This window comes from Hippichthys cyanospilos, chromosome 4 (genome assembly GCF_059441005.1).
Source record: "Hippichthys cyanospilos isolate Australia breed blue-spotted pipefish chromosome 4, RoL_Hcya_1.0, whole genome shotgun sequence".
Taxonomy (NCBI): Eukaryota; Metazoa; Chordata; class Actinopteri; order Syngnathiformes; family Syngnathidae; genus Hippichthys; species Hippichthys cyanospilos.
Genome location: NC_142372.1, coordinates 15650284 through 15670146, shown reverse-complemented (window position 1 = coordinate 15670146; position 19863 = coordinate 15650284). Strand labels below are relative to the sequence as shown.

The window sequence follows — 19863 nt, the reverse complement described above, 5'->3', positions numbered from 1 at the left end:
TTGATTGCTTACATCAGGTCTTATCATGCGCATTGATTATGCAAATGCAAATGAATTTTCACACAAACACACTGGTGTTTAGATTTTAAAGATATTTAACGACATGAAGCTGCCACTTAATACTAACGCCTCATTAGAGAGTCACACTTGTGAATGACACAACTGTGGCTAACGGTATGGAAATGTGTCATACTGTATACAGTATGTATGAATGAATTAATAAACTCTTAAGATTTGTTCTAATGTGCAAAACTGATTATTGATCAATGAGCTTAATGCAATCGAGGTTAAATAATTAAGCTCCAGGTTAAATAGAGTGCAATGTTTGGCTGCAACCAGCAAGATGCAATCCATTTGCTGGTTTCATGCACAGCGAGTTGGGACGCCTGGAGAAAAGGTCATGTATGCTTCATAAAAAAGTCTACACACCTCAAATTGCAGTTATTGTGATATAAAAAAAAAGAACAGTGTAAGTATTTCCATTTTTCCCCACCAAGCATATCAAATATAATCTAAAAGGCTAAAAAAGTAAAGCAAAAAAAAAGGAATTACCAAAACAACATGGTTTGCACAAGTCTGCACACCCTCATAAATGTTTTTGTGGCAGTGTTGTGAATGAGCCAATCAAACTCAAACTTAAGTGCCTCCAACTAACCTGTTCTAGTTTCCTTTCCAAACACTTTTGCCTTCTAGCAGAAGCCTGAGTTTTTATGCTAACACAAACCCTATGTTTAACTTTTCATTATTTCTTTCACAATTTCTTTAACAAGTGAATAGTGATTAAGCAATAAATGGAAGGTAATGTTTATAAATTGAGTAAAAGTAAAAACAAAATCGGAATAAAAAAATCAATTACAGATACAGTATCTTAAAAAAAAACCGACTCCCAAGATTTTAGTACAGTAAGAACATATTTATTCTTTCATACTTCCAACCACTGCTGAGATTCATTGGTCCTTTGCACATCATCAGCTTCGTCTGAATGACAGAAAACAATGTGTGACCTGTTTCTGTGACATTTCTGCTACAGACGCTTTTGTATTGTTTCACAGCAGATTGAAAATAAACTTTCACCTCTTCCTGCCCGGTGTGCAGCACAGCTGTAAAATTGAGCTGGAGAAGTACCAGTGAATGAGTTGAGCAATCGAGATTGCCATGTGAATGTGACTTCCTTTTTTTTTTAATCTAATCTTTGCCGCATGACCTCCACTGCAGCAGTCTTCTCTTCTAGGATGTTTCCTGTCATATCAAGGGGCTGTTTTATGTGACACTCACTAGTGTTTACCACTAGTGTCATTGCACTGGTTTCCCAGGAGATTTGTTGTTATATGTGCACTGAAGAGGGGCCAAATTTCATGTTTGTTAAGATTGTCAAGGATGGCTTTCTTACTGTTGTAAAGGGAATTAGATCATATTAAATGTTGGCCCTTTTTTCGCCTTTAGGTCCTGGACTGTTGGACGGTCAGCGGGCAGGAGAGAGCGAGGGAGGAAGGGAGGGAGGGAGGAAGGAAGGAAGGAAGGAAGGAAGGAAGGAAGGAAGGAAGGAAGGAAGGAAGGAAGGAAGGAAGGAAGGAAGGAAGGAAGGAAGGAAGGAAGGGAGGAAGGAAGGAAGGAAGGAAGGTTTAGCTGTTAAGTTGATTATTCTGTGTGAAAAAAATCCAGGAAGGAAGGAAGGAAGGGAGGAAGGAAGGAAGGAAGGAAGGAAGGAAGGAAGGAAGGAAGGAAGGAAGGAAGGAAGGAAGGAAGGAAGGGAGGAAGGAAGGAAGGAAGGTTTAGCTGTTAAGTTGATTATTCTGTGTGAAAAAAATCCAGGAAGGAAGGAAGGAAGGGAGGAAGGAAGGAAGGAAGGAAGGAAGGAAGGAAGGAAGGTTTAGCTGTTAAGTTGATTATTCTGTGTGAAAAAAATCCAATTTTAAAAGGCCAAAATATAAATGGGTCAAGTTGTTATTGATGGCATAAACCAAACAGAAAAAGTTATTCTCTGACACAAAGTCATTTGATTCCTGGAAAAAGCAGTTTTCCTTCTCAGTATTATTAATACTGTATTAGAAATGTTGGATTCCAATGGGATTCTCTCAAGCAGTGGTTCTCAAACTTTTTTCAGTTCCCCTTGTGAAACATCTTTTCAGCCAAGTATCCCTAAATCAGTGCAAAGAATTTTAGGGTGAAAATATATACCGTAAATTCCGGACTATAAGCCGCTACTTTTTTCCCAAACTTTCAACCCTGCGGCTTATTCGGTGATGCGGCCAATTTATGTAATTTTTCTAACGGCCGCCAGGGGCGCTCAAGTAGAAAAGGTAAGATTAAGACCGGTGGAATATATGCGTCGAGGAAGAGTGCAACTTCCTGTCTTGTGCATAAATTAAATTAGCGTGAACATACCCTCATCTTGGAAAATGCAAAAAGAAAGGCATATGACGCAGGACAAACTCCATTCCAGCTGTGATTCCTGGGGGCACAACGAAGTATTTGCAGCCGCTTGACATTAGTGTGAATCGTGCATTTAAAGTGGCGCTCCGTGTTGAATGGGAGAATTGGATGACTAGCGGCGAGAAATCTTTCACTAAAACTGGCCGCATGCAAAAGGCAACTTTTTCACAAGTCTGCCAGTGGATCCTGACAGCGTGGGGCAGCGTCAAAAAATTCACCATCACCAACGGGTTCCGGTCTGCTGCGTGACGGAGAGGAGGGCACAGTGACAGCGAGAGAGAGGCTGAGGGAGTGTGTGACGACGTCTATATGACACTGTTTCATTCCGACACTGAGGAAGATGACTTCGATGGCTTCAGTTCAAAGGAGGAAGATGAAGACGGCTTACCATGATTTTTACCAGTATGGTCTTTTACCAGACCTGTTTTACCAGACCTGTTATACTGTGTTGCTAGTGTGTTGCTACCATGTTGCTAGCGTGTTGCTACCATGTTGCTAGCGTGTTGCTACCATGTTGCTACCGTTTTACTGCCCTGTCACAGGCACCGTTTGGGAAGAAAATTATATTATTATTATTATTATTAAGTTATGTTATTAAAACTTTGAAAACTCTCTCTGTGTACCATCTTTCTTTGTAAATATGTTTACATGTTTTAATGTGGGCACATTATATATATATATATATATATATATATATATATATATATATATATATATATATATATATATATATATATATATATATATATATATATATATATATATACAGGTGCGGCTTGTGTATGTACAAAATTGGTTTTCCTCTAAAATGTAGTGGGGTTGCGGCTTATAATCAGGTGCGCTCTATATATAGACAGGTAAGAAGAGGTGGCACATGAGAATTTGGTTCGAATCATTCTAGTATGGGAGAAAATCTGGCTTTTTACAATAAAGAAATTGAATAACCTACTGAACATAAAATTTGTTTTATGAACTTATATTTTCCTGAAACAATTTAGTATTTATTTTTTTAAAAATGCATGGGGTTTGCATGGTTTTATTTAAAATCTGGAGTACCCCCTGACGTTCCTTCTTGTTCCCCCATTTGAGAACCACCGCTCTAGAGTGTCGCTGAACAAGAGGAACAATTTACAATTGCAAGACAAACATTATATGAAAAACGGACTGGGCATGGATGGGTGTTTGTACAGTGATTTGTAAGTATCTCTGATTAATTCCATATACTGTAAATTTTAGATACTCTGGTATGATCTTTTGCTTTCGAGCAGTAGCTAAATTTAATTTCTATTCGGATTGGGTCATATTTCTCTCAAAAGCCCCAGTGCAGCTCAAGAAAAAACAGCCAGCAGCAAGCTTTACTGTATGTGAGGTCAGAGTAGAACTCATTTTCTGCCCTGGAATTTTTTGGCGCTTTAGTTCACACCATTTTAATGAAGATATTCACTTTTGTACGTAGTAGTGTAATAGAAAACAGCATACATTCACTCCGATTCTATTATTATATTTGATTCAAATTTAATTTACAATTCAATGTGCCCATTAGGTCATCATTCAGAGTTCATTTGAAATAAGAATAGAACAAAAAGGGGGCTGTTAAACAAAATGGAAAAAGACATTTTAACGCTTAACAAGGTATATTGATCAAACCCTGTTGAATCAGCAAAATTGAAGCCTGCAACATTGCACTTCCTGTGAGGCATAGTCAGGGTTCCTGCAAATGGGTGGTAAATATTTGGTTTGCCTTATCTGCCGTACATTTCTTTTTTTTTTTTTTTTTTTTGGTTAAAACCAAGAACTCCGACCAAAGAGACCAAATTCTCCAGATTCGCCTTGGTGTGTAGCAACCAAAAAAACAGATTCATATCATCATTCATCCATCTATTTTCTAAACTGCTTATCCTCAAAAGAGTCGGAAGGCTTGCTGGTGCCTATCCCAGCCGTCTATGGGCAGTAGACGAACACACTCTGAACTGATTGCCAGCCAATCGCAGGGCGCACACAGACAAACTATTCAAGCACCCACTCACACCTAAGGACAATTTAGTATGTCCAATACACCTGCCATGCACGTTTTCGGAGAGTAGGAGGAAGCTGGAGTGCCCAAAGAGAACCCACATGGGCTCGCAGAGAACACTAAAACTCCACAATTGCAGTGCGCCACAGAGCCGCTTATTTAGCATGTTGTCACTGTCCTCTTATATTCCAAAAAAGATGCCAACGCATGCGACGTTAGAGATCGAAGTTCTTTTTGATTGGCCAGAATGTGATTAAACAATTGCTGCCTAGTAGCGCTTTTTTTTAGATAAACAGAACGATATGGATGGGCTTTTTTTTTTCTTACACACACAAAGAGGGGACAATTACCCAGGTTTAAATTGTCCTGGTTAAGTGTAGACAAGACCTTATTTTGAAACTCATTAAAACCACTTCCAGTCTAATAAAACCCCTTCCATGGCTCTACTGACTTTATCAGAGCAATGGTTATCGGAGGAAGACTCTGCAAACATGATTTCTTGCTGTTAAAAGTAACTCTGGTAACTGTGTTATGCCTCTTATACGTGTTAATGTGTAGAGTGTGTAATATAGTAGTAGTGGTTTTGTTTCTAGCCTTGTATAAAGTTATTGCAATTTATGGTGATATACCAGCATGACATCACAATACCCTGTTTCACTGGGGCAAACAGCCAGTGCTGTATATTATTCTCAGTTATTTTTAGCAAAGCTCCCCCAAGAAAAGAGAATACATTTCACTCGCCACTGTAATTATAAATAAGATCATTATCCATAAAGATTTATAAGTATTCCTAAAAATTGTATCATTTTTAACATCAAAAAAAGAAAATGATATAAAAATCAACTTTCATCAAATTTTATCCTTATTTAAACTAGAAACATTTTTGACCAAATGAACCGTTTGAAGCTGAAACAAATATTAAATCAATAAATAATATTAAATATAAATTGATCTGGAACATTAACAGACGAGCACCCATATAACACACATTTTAATCTGAAGAAAAAGATGTAATACATTGTGCTGTCAATTTTTTTTTCTAAATCACATCAATGTTTAATGTGATTTAGAAAAAAAAATGACAGCAATTTAATAAGTTTATAACTCCTGCATAGACTTTGACAATGACGGTGCCACTGCACCACCTAGTGCTGTGTATGTGCAACTACACTTCACACAGCAAATACAAAGCCTGTTCCCCTGGGTCATAGGCGCAACTCCTGGGATCGCCCCCAGTGGCTGATTGGAGGGGCCGTAGGCGCAATACGACAGCCATGCCTACGTCAGTCTGCCCAGCGCAGCTGTGACTACATAACATAGCTTACTACCACTGGTGTGTGGTTTTATCAACAATGTATCCAATGTATGAATCCAATCTACCCAATTGTGTGTTTGCAAAAGCTCCATATAAAAGTGATGCAGTATTATTAATTCACCAGAATGTCCAAATTACTCACTCCAGGCTTGACAATGTTCTTTTGGTGATGAGCACTGTTGTGTTTGCAGCAAACACCCCTTTTGGAATTAGGGTCAAAAAAGTTGACCTAGCGTCCATGAAAAAATCTACCAAACATGGAAAAATATAGATGAAGTGTTGTGTAGAACTGTGAGGGGAAAAAAGTGACATGCAGTGAATACGTTACAGCTGCATTGTACATAATTACTAAAATGTACACTTAAATCCAAACGTGGGAGTTTCACTAACATCACACAACTTTGAAAGGAACAGTATGTGCAAATTTATGAAGCTTAGGCATTTTATGATTCCATTAAAAAACATTTCACACAACCTGACAAATGCGCATAAAGCGCAGTTTGCGATGACTTTTGCTTACTGTATGAATGTGGACTTGGTGAAAATTCTCTCCCGGAGATCCCACATATCCATGAGGGCTTTCAGGGCTGACACTGTTTTTACTTAAAACCCTAAATAAATTATTGTTTGTTTTTTATGCTGATTCAAGGAATCGACATTCAATCATCTTGCAGGCAAGTCATGTTTACCTAGCGACTGCAAAATGATCACACAAAAAGATAACTTTAATTGTGCTGTGAAGCTGTCACGCCGCTTTGATTGCTTTGCAACCATGACATGCTACCAGTGTCATAAAAAAAGGCGGTAAATCTAGCTGCCACACAACATAATGTTCCATACTGAGATAAAGGAACACAAAGGTAAAGAAAAAAAAATATTCATAAAGATGGCTGCTCTGTAGTGGTAATGAGTCATGCTGCATCAAAAACTAGAGGGACACTTTATTGCATTTCCAACTTCATTGTCGTAGAAATAAATAGCCTTAGACAAAATATCCATGCGTAAAGGCAAACTGATGTTTTTCACGTCACACATGACAAGAGCATTTTTGAAAGTGTCGTTGAAGGTTTTTTTTTTTTTTTTTGTGTGTGGTATAGATTGGATTCAGGCATAAATACTCTGTGACTGGTATAATGTAAACTTTAAATACAAACCATTGTAGAACAAGCGTTTAATTTCCTCCAAGTTGCTACCATAATCCTCATAGTGAGAATGCTTAACACTAGTAGTATGTGAGCTTTCTTGTGGGACACAAAAGAATCACTGCCGGGGGCCAGCTCATTTGCATTTAATTTTTAAGAACTCATTACATTGTTAAAGGATTTTTATTATTAATATTAAATGTTACATGCAATACATTTTAATGGGATCATTAAGTATACTTTGTGCTATTTTCCTATTTTTTTGAGTAGCCTTTTGTGTAAACTTTTGACAACTGCTCCAAGTGCTCCATAGGCTGTACTAATTTTCTCATTAACTCCTAATTGAAAGCCTCTCCTGTGTTTGTTCCAGGTGATTAAACTTTGACTAGGCTCTCTCCCAGTCTAATTTGGAAGTCCTATTCCCTGACCTTGAACGGAACAGACCTAGAACTGAATTGAAAAGGAAAACACACTCACTTGTCCTGTAGCGTGTACTCTGTATTTTCTGGTGAAATCTGCCCGGTAACAGGGTGCCGAAATGATGTACACCTCACGTTGTGGCTGCAGGAGAAGAAGAAAAGGAAATGAATAGCAAGGAAGGATCAGGTTCTTGCATTGCCAACATAGTGATTACCTGGTGGTTTGAACCCAATCTTGCACGACAGTACCATTCGTACATTGCGTAAGTTGCAGTTCAATTGTTTATAACTTAAAATGCAAACATATTTTACTTAAAGACTTTTTATTTTTGAACATCTAAGTGTAGCTATAGTAAGATTTTTATGTGCAATGCATTTTAAATGAATCAATATTTTAGGACAGTATTTTTTTAAGTGAGCTTGACCACTGCATTACATTATTTTGAAAGGCGATAATACAGGAATAAACGACCAGATAGAAAATTCGCACAAGTGTATTCTTCAGATTGGTAGCGAGAAATGAAGATTAACCAAGCACACAGGCCAACCATGGCAACTTTCAGACTTGCCAAATCCTTTAAGGTTCTTTTGCTTTGGATTAGGACCAAACTGTTTTTCAATATGCACACTTTTATGCCACCAAATGTAAGCAGGACAGCTTTCTGTTAGCTATGCTCAGCAGAGGACCATTTAATCTTTAATCACCGTCAGCCAGATGAAATATTTCATTACTAATCATAACTTTTATCATATAATCTTTGACTGAAAAGAGAGTGATGAAATGTTCCGGTACCATTTCCATACACATGCTACATAGCGAAAGTATCTACATACAGAAAACACTTTGACACGTTTGCACTTAATGAGTATTGAATGAATAACTAGTTTTGCAGTGATGGGCCAGAACATCAGTTATCATGAATGATACAAGCATAATGCCTACATCAAGATTTATGAATTGACATTTTGGAAAAGTTCAGACAGCATCTTGAACAGGATTGCTGCCAAGAGATTCAGCACACACGAACAGCATCAGACATAAACACTATTCATAGCAGTACTGGGGTGGTTGCCATATCCATATAATCTATGTACTTTATGTATACACATATCTAAACACACAAGCAGAGGCACTGGGCCAGCCTTGTTCCTGGTACCAACTCATCATGGGCTAAACTGCACTGGACACACTGTAGAGCACTGCACCACCAGTACATACCCCATTAATTAGAAAGCTGCATTCTTTGAGGCTTTTGTTTCAGCCACATTACTTCTGAACTATTTGTCACGGAATTTGCAGCATCCCCAGTTAGTGCGGCAGCACTGCAGCACAGTACATCTATTTGTTTGCAGCCCGCTTCATCAGCGCTTGTGGCACTCTCATCCCTAATGGCAAAATAAACTCTTGCTTGCAGATAACCTACCCAGCAGAATGCAGTTGTGTAAATGTGCACTGTTCTCTGTGTAGTGACTGTATATTGCATAGAAAAAGGTCGGTATACACTCTATTTAGAGTGGTAGCTTGACTTAAACGTACACTGGCTCAAATGGGGGGAAAAAAGAAGTCACAGAGGTAATTTCAGTCATTTACTGAACAGAGCAGGCACACAATTACAAAGTGGTGACACTCACAAGGAATACGGACAATGTGTTGCAAATGGCACAATCTAGCTAGTCCATTACTGACATTACTAACTTGCCTTTTAAGACACACAGCACACAAAAAGAACCATGTATGTTTGCGTATTTCTTCTGCCCTCATTTCACTTTAACAAAATAATTTATTTCTTGATAGACACTTGTTTTCATTTATATCTTACAATAATAAGTAAATCCCAGAAAGAAACTCATGAAATAGCTGGACCGCAAACATGGAACCTGCAGTGGAGGGGTCTATTTTTATTTGTAAACATTAGGGATGTTTGATACTATTTTTCTTTTCCAGACCAATACCAACATGATGATTCACACTTATTTACACAGTAATAACAAATATAACAATTAAAGGCACCATTAGAACTTATGATGCATAATTTGTCCATTAACACAATGGCAGAAAATTAATTACTACTAAAATAACTCAAATAAATCTGGTACCAGCCTAATAACGATACCTATCATTTACTATCATCTAATCTTATCTTAGATAAAAATGTGTTTTGAGGGGAAAGGAACACATTCTCAAATGGCAAAGAGCTGTGTTTGGCTGTGTCCATGACTGACTAGCATGACTTAGAACAAGTTGACTTTTGTAATCAGAAGCATGTGTTTTAACGTAACGAGGCAGCAGGGGGAAAAAAACACCTTGATCACAGAGCAGCTATTCTAATATTCCGTTCATATGTTTATAAAATGGGACTGCTTTCTTCATGAGTCAAAAAAAAGAGAAAATCGATTGTACTCTAAAAGTGTGAGAAAAAAATGGTTTGTTTTTTGTTCGTTTTTCCCGTCTTTGTTGATGGCTACCTTCTTATTCCAAGGGAATTTGTGAATTCGTGAGTGACTCTCGGTAAATGTCAGCAAAGTATGGTCTCGTATTTCACCGTTAGATGGCAATAAATTCTAAACATTGTCAATTTGATAACAAAATATTGTAAGTCAATTGTTGTTTGATTAAAGCTATTTGAAGTGCAAAACAAACATTGCATAATTACAAATGATATATTATATCAACTCACACGTTGAAAAAAGTGCCACTGCAACTAAAAACTGCTGATCAAGTTTTGTTTGGGGTTTTTTGATATTCAATATGTACTTCAATATACACTTTTTGATTAAAATAAATAGATAAAATAGATAAAATAGATTAACAAATCTGCTCGCAGCGTTGTTCTGGACACAGCCTCACAGTCGTTGTGTTGCTTGGCAATGATCACTCAAGTTTGATGGATTTTGTTTCGATAAGCAGAAAAGGATGACTCATGAACACATTTCTCAATATGGCTCCGTTTACATTCGCAGTGCAAATGGTTCAAGTAGGTTTAGGCTGGAAAATAAGGTGTGTTGTAGTTCCATTAAAGCATAAACCAAAGTTCAAAGCTTTTGTTTACATTCAAACAATATAATGGGCTTGTTTTAGAACAATGAGAGGGCTCACTTATGTTTGCCCAAAATAGAACAATATTTACATTATGATGTTTTATTATTGTGGTTGTAGCTTGACTCTGCTGTCTGTTTTTAACATGAAGTCAAGGCAAATGTTCAATAGAGCTCTTTTGTTGAATCTTATTAGCGCCGTTACCGTTGGAAATTTGAACACATGCAACTCAAATCAACGCAAACTGCACGTCAACCACAAACATGACATTAGACAAGACCACAACAATATCTGTTCATCATAAACCATTAGAGTCAAGACAACTAGGAGATCATGCATCCCACGTTATGATTAGAGACTACGTATCTTACTCATATCAGACACAGATTCATGGTGAATCGGCTGTGCTGCAACAAGCCATGGGAATTGTCTCAGAACTATCAGGGCTGGTGTAGAATGTCAAGGGTCTGTTGTAGTGGCTGCTATCCAAATTAATCAGTCAAACATGGAGGCGCAAAGTGTCCAGCCCGGTATGGTAAAGATCCAACTCCCACTCATCAGGGGAATACCTCAGCTGCTTATCAGATCCTCCTCTATCTCCATGTTTTACTTCCCATCACAAGTCTACACTCCCACTTTTCTACGTACTAGAAGTTAAATATGGGAGGTGTAACCCTAGAGAATGTGTTTTAACTGTGTGCCAGCCATCAAAACAGAGTCAGTAAAGGTTTCATGATTTCCTTGACTGGTGTCGGAATAGGAATTCAAGCAATGAAGTCAAAAGGGGAGAATGAATGACTAATTAATCAGACGTCAATATTTTAAGGGCTAAATAACCAAAAATGTATGTAAGATGCAGTTGACCCAGGAATAAACAATACAAGTTCAGGACACCTCAAAGTCCCAGTATGAACTGGTTTATCACCAGGCATGTTGACCTGTGATCTATGTTCATAAGGAATTCAAAACTAATCCTGAGGAGTGTTAGCAGAGGGAGCAGGTGGTACCAACTCAAGCTTTCAGTAAATAATGAATAGCATGAGATGTAACTGTATGGCGTTTTCAGATTTATATGGCTTACGTTATGTAAGAACATTTTAGGAATTTGCCAAATGTACATAAACATTATTGCTTATTTGGTAGTTGTTCTCGCACTTCTATTCTAATACATCATCATGGTAACAACAAATAAATAAATTAAAGTGACTTTTTTTTCTCATAAACCATCATTATTTTGGACCATTTTGAAGATGACAATAAATTGATAATCAGTCCAAAAGGTGAAATCCAGTGTTTTGACACTATTGGTTGTATAGATCGACCAATAATGCCCAAACGCACTGGCATGAGAAAAACATCATGAATAAATAGAGGGAAAGTATCCTATATATACATTGAAAATGAAATTAAATAATATTTTTAGAGAGGGTGTCAATCATGCATTTTCCCTATTCGTGGCAGGTTTCAGCCCTTGCATTGCAATTCCATTTGTCCATCCACAGATAGTGTAGCTCAATGATAATAAACAAAATATTGTTATCACAATTTTCAACTCCTTATCACTGTTAAGATGCTTGCTTTCTTTGCTTTGTCTCAAGTATCACACATATGGATTAAGCTTGTTTTTAACACATCATATGAGTACGTGTTGAGTTTGAATAGTTTTTGTATGAGTACGACTAAATTGTGTTGAGTTTATGATTTGAAAACTTAAGAGTGCAAAAAGTATTTTGAATACAACCCTATTTTGAATACAGTTTGCATATTCAACTCAAATTCAAAGGAGCGATTCATGCAAAAGTTGAGTCTCGCAAGGTCATAGTCATGCAAACGTTGTTGGGTTATAATCAATATACTTTTTTGCACTCACAAGTTTTCCATTTGTAAACTCAATACAATTTAGAGTCGTATTCATAAAAAAACAAATCAGACAACACAATTCAGAGTCGTTCTCGTACGAATGGTTAAACATGCATGTCCTTTTGACAGCGATCTTACTTCATAAACAGATGTTCCACCAAATGGAAGAAAACAAAATTGTGCTATACAGACACAAACACACACGCGCACACACACACACACACACATAACAGCAACATTGTAGTCAATCAGGCCACCCAGTGTGTGTGTGCGTGTGTGTGTGTGTGTGTGTGTGTAGGAGTAAGAGAAATACCCTGAAGCATCATGCAGCAGCATCCAGTCAAGCAAGCTGAATGAAATAAGCCGTAATAATAGTGCACGCTGTGTCTCAGCGAGCCATTAAGCAGATAAGCATTCTGCAGCATGATTTGCACATGTTGACCAGCCTCTGTCAGTTTCACAAGCAGCCTTACGTTTAAGCCTTTCCAATCATCCTTACTGGTTGATTCTGCTGCAAATCAAACACTGGCCCGACTTCCCTTGTCATTGTCACTCACTACTATCATTATCACCATTAGCAGCTCTTCTACAGAGTGTATGCTGCAGCCATTTCTGATCATTGCAGAGGATAGTCATCTGGCTGCTAATCAATTCATCAATTCCGCGTGAAATGATATGTAACCTCCTTGGTGGAGGTATAAAGCACTTGAGGTGTTGGCAGCAAAGCACTGGGACTGCGGTGAAAGGCATAATCGCCAAAACATGTGCCAAGGCTTGCCAGTGTCTTAAAAACATTCGGTCAGAGTGTTTGGCACAATTTGAAAGAGTGGTCCTGGCAAAAGCCTCATTAACATTCAAGGCACACCTACCCTTCTGACACATCACTTTTTATTGCCGTCCCGGTGGTGCGCTCACAAACAAGCTATCCGAAAAACACGCAAGGCAGCCGACTAAGTGCTTACGCTTAATATAGAATTGTAAAATTGCCAGATTAAATTATAAAAAGCTAATTATGAAGATTACCATTTGTATGGTGAAATTCATTCTGAAGTTCTTATTCACACTAGACATTTTAATTACATTTACACACTGTTGGAAATACAGTTTGTGGTTTTCTTAACCACAAACAGCCACTAAGTGCAGAGAAGTGCAGCTTTAGTACTAATGCATTGTAATTAATAGAAAATAGTACTGTACGATTTTAGGTTTACATTTCTTTTAATCATGAAATAGATCAAAACAAAAACGAGACAGTAGTCAGTATATGGACAGGGGGTGTGAGCCGGCGCGGCCACTTTAGAGTGCCTCATTGTCAGCAATGATTTGAGGAGATTCAAAAGCACAATAAAGACACATGACCACAGCAAGTGTGTCAAGCTGATGAAAGGTCAGAGCCATCTCCGATGATGAGCCCGGGAACATAAAGAGCCAGTGGCCTCAGGAAATCCCAGGTTAATTAACAGTAACAGGATGACTTTTTTACCTCAATGCTCCAGGGGCAGCATCAAGTATGTCGTGCATTCAGCTGTGATATATCGTAAGGTCACAGAGTAATTCAGGTTAACGACACTTCAATGGGAACAGAGGATAAAGCGCATGTACATCATCTCATTGGGACAGCAACAACTGATGTCTTGGGATGTTTTGCATCTGATGTGAATATTAAACTACTCTTACTCTATAATACCTAAATGTGGAAATGTGGAGTCAACGATTTGACTGCAATACTACAGATTTGCACATACGTTCCAACTTTTAAAATATGTTCAAAGGAGTTTGTGAATATGTTCCAAATAACAGATTATGATATGCCCTTAGGTATAGGCCAAAACTACCAGTTTGACAATAACTAATATTTTTACATAAGATTGTTCATATTTGTTAACAGACCAAATATTTCTCTATTTTATCCTCTAATATTCTCTATTGTGTTAAATGGAGAAAAAAAGGGTTTAATTTGCCCATCACTGTGTTTTTAAAAAGGGACATTTTAGAGCTTTGATTTTAACATGGGAAATATTATCGTATTGTGAGAATCTTATAGTGGCCCATGCCGATATGTAACTTAGCTAAATAAAATTATAAATTAATTATATTAACAGCATCTACAGTACTTTATGTACTCATCAGCCAATTGAAATCAAACCTAAAGCATGTTTTTGGTAAATGATCTGTTTAGCCTTCCATATATTGACATCATGTTGGTTCCTCTCATTGAAAAAAAAGAGGCTGCAAATTGGATCCGACAGCAGATTGTCTGATGGTAGACAGGAGTTGATGAGAAAAAAGAAGTAAAAATTAATAATAAAGAGCAAAGTCTGATGTAGGATTTGTGCTGTGTCTGTCTCCACATACGTAAAGAAAACACGGACGATCAAAATGATTCGCGAAGGCTCGACACAAGCAGGTTTGCACTACAGTTTGGTATTCAAAATCTGTATTTTGTGACTCATGTGAACACATGAAAGAACAACACTATGAATAGCCTTATACTGTACGTGGTAAGCACCATGTCTCAACATGGACATTGTTCTCTAACGATGACCCCTATTAACAGTCATTTTAGCTTGCCTTGGCTTCCATACGGCGTCTCTACACTGGTGATAATCATAACGAGCATTACTAATATGTCATCCCTGAAAAGGGCTAGGTCTCTTGTTGCTCCTGGCTACTTATGTAGCTTGTTGATTACCATGGTGACAAGTACAGTATATACTAAGGTTATTTTGGTCTGGATATTTAATATAATGAAAGGAAATAGATTGCTAAAAGCAAGTGGAAAACCGGCAAAAAAGGTTGGAAGATATATTGCTAAAGGAACCAAGTCCCACTTTGCACTAAAAGATGTCTTTGTTTGTGTTTAATTACTTTATGTGGCACAAGTCAGAATTGTTTTATTTCCATCCCCATTGTCTGTTGCAAAAATCACTGATCCAGAGCATCCATTGCAGCCAAACAGTCCCAAGCACACCGCAAAGCCAAAAACAGCTAATCGCCTAGGCGTGCAATGTAGGACAGAAGGGGGATGCTAAGTGCTCGGAAAAGAGGGAAAGCTGAAAATCTGCAGCAGGAAATAGACATTGGGCTTGAATACACTGAGCCCAGCGCAAGAAAAGAAAGGCAGGAAAGAGTGTTATGTAAGGTAAATAAACGTGAAAGTATCGTAGACAAATCAAATAGTAAGTGACTCTTCATGAGACTCATAAAACACAAACTATATGCCTATTAATAATACTTGAGGGTGGAGTTGCCAACATTAAAAGAAAACTGTCCATTATAGAAAACTTAATATCCGACAAATAGACCAATGGAACTTGTAGTGTGACATGGTGGAAAGTATGTTAGATTACATCCTCAAGATACACCCAAGCCGTATTTCATTTGAATTTGACCGACTCACCCTTGAGTCCCTTCAGGGGAACTCCACCCACGTGTAGGAGGAGGCTTAACGAGCAAACAATCATTGCGCTGTCAGCAGAATGAAAAACCAAAACGATGAACCTTGACAATACAATGAAAAAAGAGCATTCTAGTAAGTTTAATGACATGGTGAACTGGTGTCATATCAAATTGTGATTAAATAATGGCATTCAAACATGAAATCAAAATGTCATTAAGAAAGAAACCAAGCTTTTAAAAGAATTTATGGGCAGGGTTTCTGCAGCACAGTCCAAAGTGTACCATAGATGAAGGCTTTGTCCTTTGAATCAACCAAGAACGTACTTTCATAGAATAGAGAAGTTAAAAGGTAATTACAGACATAACCCCTGAGGCGGTTCAATACAGAATGTATGGGGAAAATGCATACGTACACCTCCGACTGTATGACGCGACTGAATTGTCACGCGTTGTGCGTGGTTCTGTAAATAGCTTTGTGTGGCCAATTGTAACTAGTTTCGTTGCACATAATATCACAGATGCATGACCTCACACAACAAAAACATGTCTAGCCATTCCAATGCAAGAAGTATTTATTATATATTCTACATATTATTTAACTATAGTCATAATTTCACAGTGGGCGGTAGGTTTTTTTGTTGATTTTTTTTTGTTTTTGTTTTTTGTTTTACCTAATCTCGTCTGTTAAAAATGTATTGCTTTCTTTGAGGATGTAATGTTAGTGGCTTAATAAACATTCAATTGTTCTACATATTTCATGATGTTAACGACTAGAATGAATTATTTACTGTTTAAATGTATTTTTTTGATAATGAATGTATTGCATGAGGGATTGCATGATCAACAGTTAAAAAGTCAAACAAATTAAAGGATAAAATAAAAATGGATAAAGTGCCCTCAACCTTTGAGTTCCACTGCAATACAACAACACCACAACATTCTATATTTTTTGTTTTAAAATCAGTCATCACAAAATGGAGAACAATCTAGCTAATCATGCACATTTACTCAAATGAACAAATACGCCCTACCTGCATGTTGCCAGCGCTACTTTCAAGCAAAAGTCTGTCATCTCTTGTCCTGTCCTCAACACACTTGTCTGCAACATGACCCCGTCTGATTTGACCAAACGAGACAAGCTCTTTTTCGGCATGCACACTCCAGTCAACTGGCACACACGCTCACACAAATTGCATATGTTCGAGGTAAGATTATCTTTCTGGTCTCAGATTTCTATAATCCCTCAGCATCCGAAACAAATCACACACAACAAAAATACTCTGGGCTTTGTACGACTTCATGTTTTATCATTTTAGTGCTTTATTAAACCCTTTTGAGCCTGGACATCCAACTAATTAAATTCAATTAGCTCTTAGCGTAGCGCTTTTCACTACTACAAGATATCCAACCCAAGATAAAATGTGATGTATATTTGTATTGCACTGCTTATTTCATTGAAGGGGACAGATGTAGAATCTTTCCAAATGAGTCATCAAATGGAACAATCAAACTAAATATTCCTGATAAAATCCTATCAGGTTTTTTGTTTGTTTGTTTGTTTTTACAGCTGAAACCATTAAAAGACAGATGACTGTGACAGGGTTTATCAAATTGAGATGAAATATGCACCATGCAGAGCCAAAATTTATGTAGACTGATAATGCCATTAGTCCTTTTTGTAAAAGCTGCAGGTAATTAGGTTTCCATATATTTGGACGCAAATAATTCAAGCAAAGTTAACAGTTTGGTTATCATTCTTTTGGATTTCTAATGGAATGCACTCCTTGGAGTGCACTCCTGTGAGTAGAGTTGTACTTTTTTTTAAACGTAAAATTCATTGGACTGAAGTTTACCCACATCATTGCCTTAGTTTGCTGACAGACGCTGGGAGGCTATCGCACAATCAATTTAAGCAGATTAATTAAATACATTAGGAGAGTTTGGCTTACTTGGCTGAGAGCGGATAACTGAATTCACCAGTTATTTTTAGATGTCAGTATGCTGAGAGTAGAAAATTGTAAGGATCATTAAGTCAGTAAAGTGGTAGTCTACAATCAAAGAATTCTAAAATATTCTTGTTATAAAAGGTGAGATTCAAGCTCACCAGTCCAGTCCGCTTTACTGGAATTTACGTGACAGAGGGTGATTTGCGTTTATCACAATCTATGGAATTTAAAAGGTCACAGCTTTAATACGTAGAAGAGAAGAGGGTCTTCATTTTTAAATACCACAACCTTCTGCTTAGCATCACCATCAAGTCTTTTCTTTAAAGGCGTCTCCCAGGAAATGTCCTCCCTATTTCTGGATGCAATGTCCCATGAGCCAATTTTAGATGTGTCATTTTTCAAGTGCGGACATTCAAAGTTGAAGTTAACAAAGCCATGACCTGTAGCGGCTAAGCATGCAAATGAGGCACAGTGACTGCTGGTCACAAGATCCCAAGTTTTGACTTCACTGCAGATATTACTCAGCTGTGCTGCATAAACATATATAATTCATAATGGACTGGTATGGTTTCCACTTCTCATATGCATTACAACCCAACTGAAAGTGTAATTGACGAGTTGCAACAAAGAGTTAATTTCAAATGTAGACACATCATTTCAGGCATTCATTCCTGTATACAAAAAAATATTATGAAAAGCTTAGGCCATAAATTTGAAGTACCATGAGTATGTGACTTAAGGGTGATTGAGCTAACATTCTAATAAAGGAGGAATATGGGATTTCGCTACTTGCGAGAAACTGTTGGGGACACATACAATACAAATATGATGGTGCCTTCAAATTTACTTAGTTCACTGACCACAGTTGTAACATCATATATCAAAATGATCGTTCCCATTGAAGTAAATAGAAATGCCATTAATGTATTCCATTCAGTAGTATTACTACTTGTTTAAAGCAAAGAATCAATAGCATAAGCTATATGCTCCACCAATTGTACTCAGATATTTATTGCTTAAAAGGGACATACAGTAACCCTGCTAAATAAATAGTGTTTTGCATTCATCACAAACATAATGCATACATCACCCTTGACTTTGATACATATATATATATATATATATATATATATATATATATATATGGGGAAAAAATGTCATCTACTGAACTGCCCGTCCCTAGAATGCAACACATTGAAATATTGATTTATAATGCACTATGCTGCATTTACAGTTCTTCATGTTTTACAGCTCAGTGACAAAATTTCAAGACTCTTTAAACAAAGCATTAAATATTTTAAAGTGAACTTTCCTTACTAGAGATTTAATTTTTAGCAGACAAAGAGTTTCATTTGTGGTTTCAGCTTCATAGTACCGTACACGAGAAGTAATCATTGGCAGTTAATTTTCCAGATGAAGGACATTTATGTGCCCGTCCCCTTGAGTGTATATAATTCATCACTATATTGTGTATCTGTCGATGGGTTGGGCTTTAATCTCAGCTGTGCTGGGGAAGAATGTAAACATTCAATTTTTTTTGTCCCCCAGGAGTGCTTATGACTGCAGCACACTACATTTAAAGGTGTTACCGCATGTCCACGAATACAAAAGAGCATACCTTGATCCTTTGGAAAGATAGTTCACCTTACATGGCCAAACAGTCAATGACCTGTGTTTACAAGGCACCGCATGAAGACCCCTTGCTCTACTCTCGCCTGCACAATCAGAAGATACATCAGCTTGCATGCACACTAAATTCCCTCTCCTGCTCTCACACTAACTAAGATTTAACGGCGTGCAGTCCAAAGCCCTTTAGCTGCAAAGCTATTGCCATAAATTATAATGAGGTGAGGGCGTGAGATACACACCTGGAAGCTGCGCGATACACTGGCCGCCTCTTGTAACAGACTTGAGAAGACCTTCCTGGTTGGCCCAACATGTTAGGTCTGTGATTTGCTGCACTCTCCTCAATGATGGCTGTGCACCTACTCGCTCGGCTTACTCCGCCGCTCCTGCTGCTACAGCTGCTGACGTCCTCTGCTGAGCACGCTGGCATTGATTCATTCAAAACATCCTCCTTCCCACTGCTCCCGTGTGAGCTTGCTAAGGTGCAGCTACGACTACACGCAATCACTGAATTACTCAGTCTCCGAGGGGTAATACCCTTGTGATGGGTATTATTAAGAGCAGCCAAGCTCACCAAGGTAACGTTTAAGAGGCCCCTGAAGAGCAAAGTTAAACCTCACAGGTACAAAGCTTTTAGGTATAAGCTGTAATATTCCTCTCTACTGCCTCACT

At 37.7% G+C, this 19863-nt stretch overlaps 1 protein-coding gene across 2 annotated transcripts in view; it reads right to left on the bottom strand.

Moving 5' to 3' along the window:
• Positions 1-19863, bottom strand: part of plekha7b (pleckstrin homology domain containing A7b) — a 75771-nt gene that overhangs the window by 37990 nt on the left and 17918 nt on the right. For both annotated transcript variants that reach the window (XM_088413374.1, XM_088413375.1), the window contains exon 4: positions 7382-7465. In XM_088413374.1, the coding sequence (XP_088269500.1) occupies positions 7382-7465 (84 nt within the window). The remainder of the gene's footprint in view (positions 1-7381; positions 7466-19863) is intronic.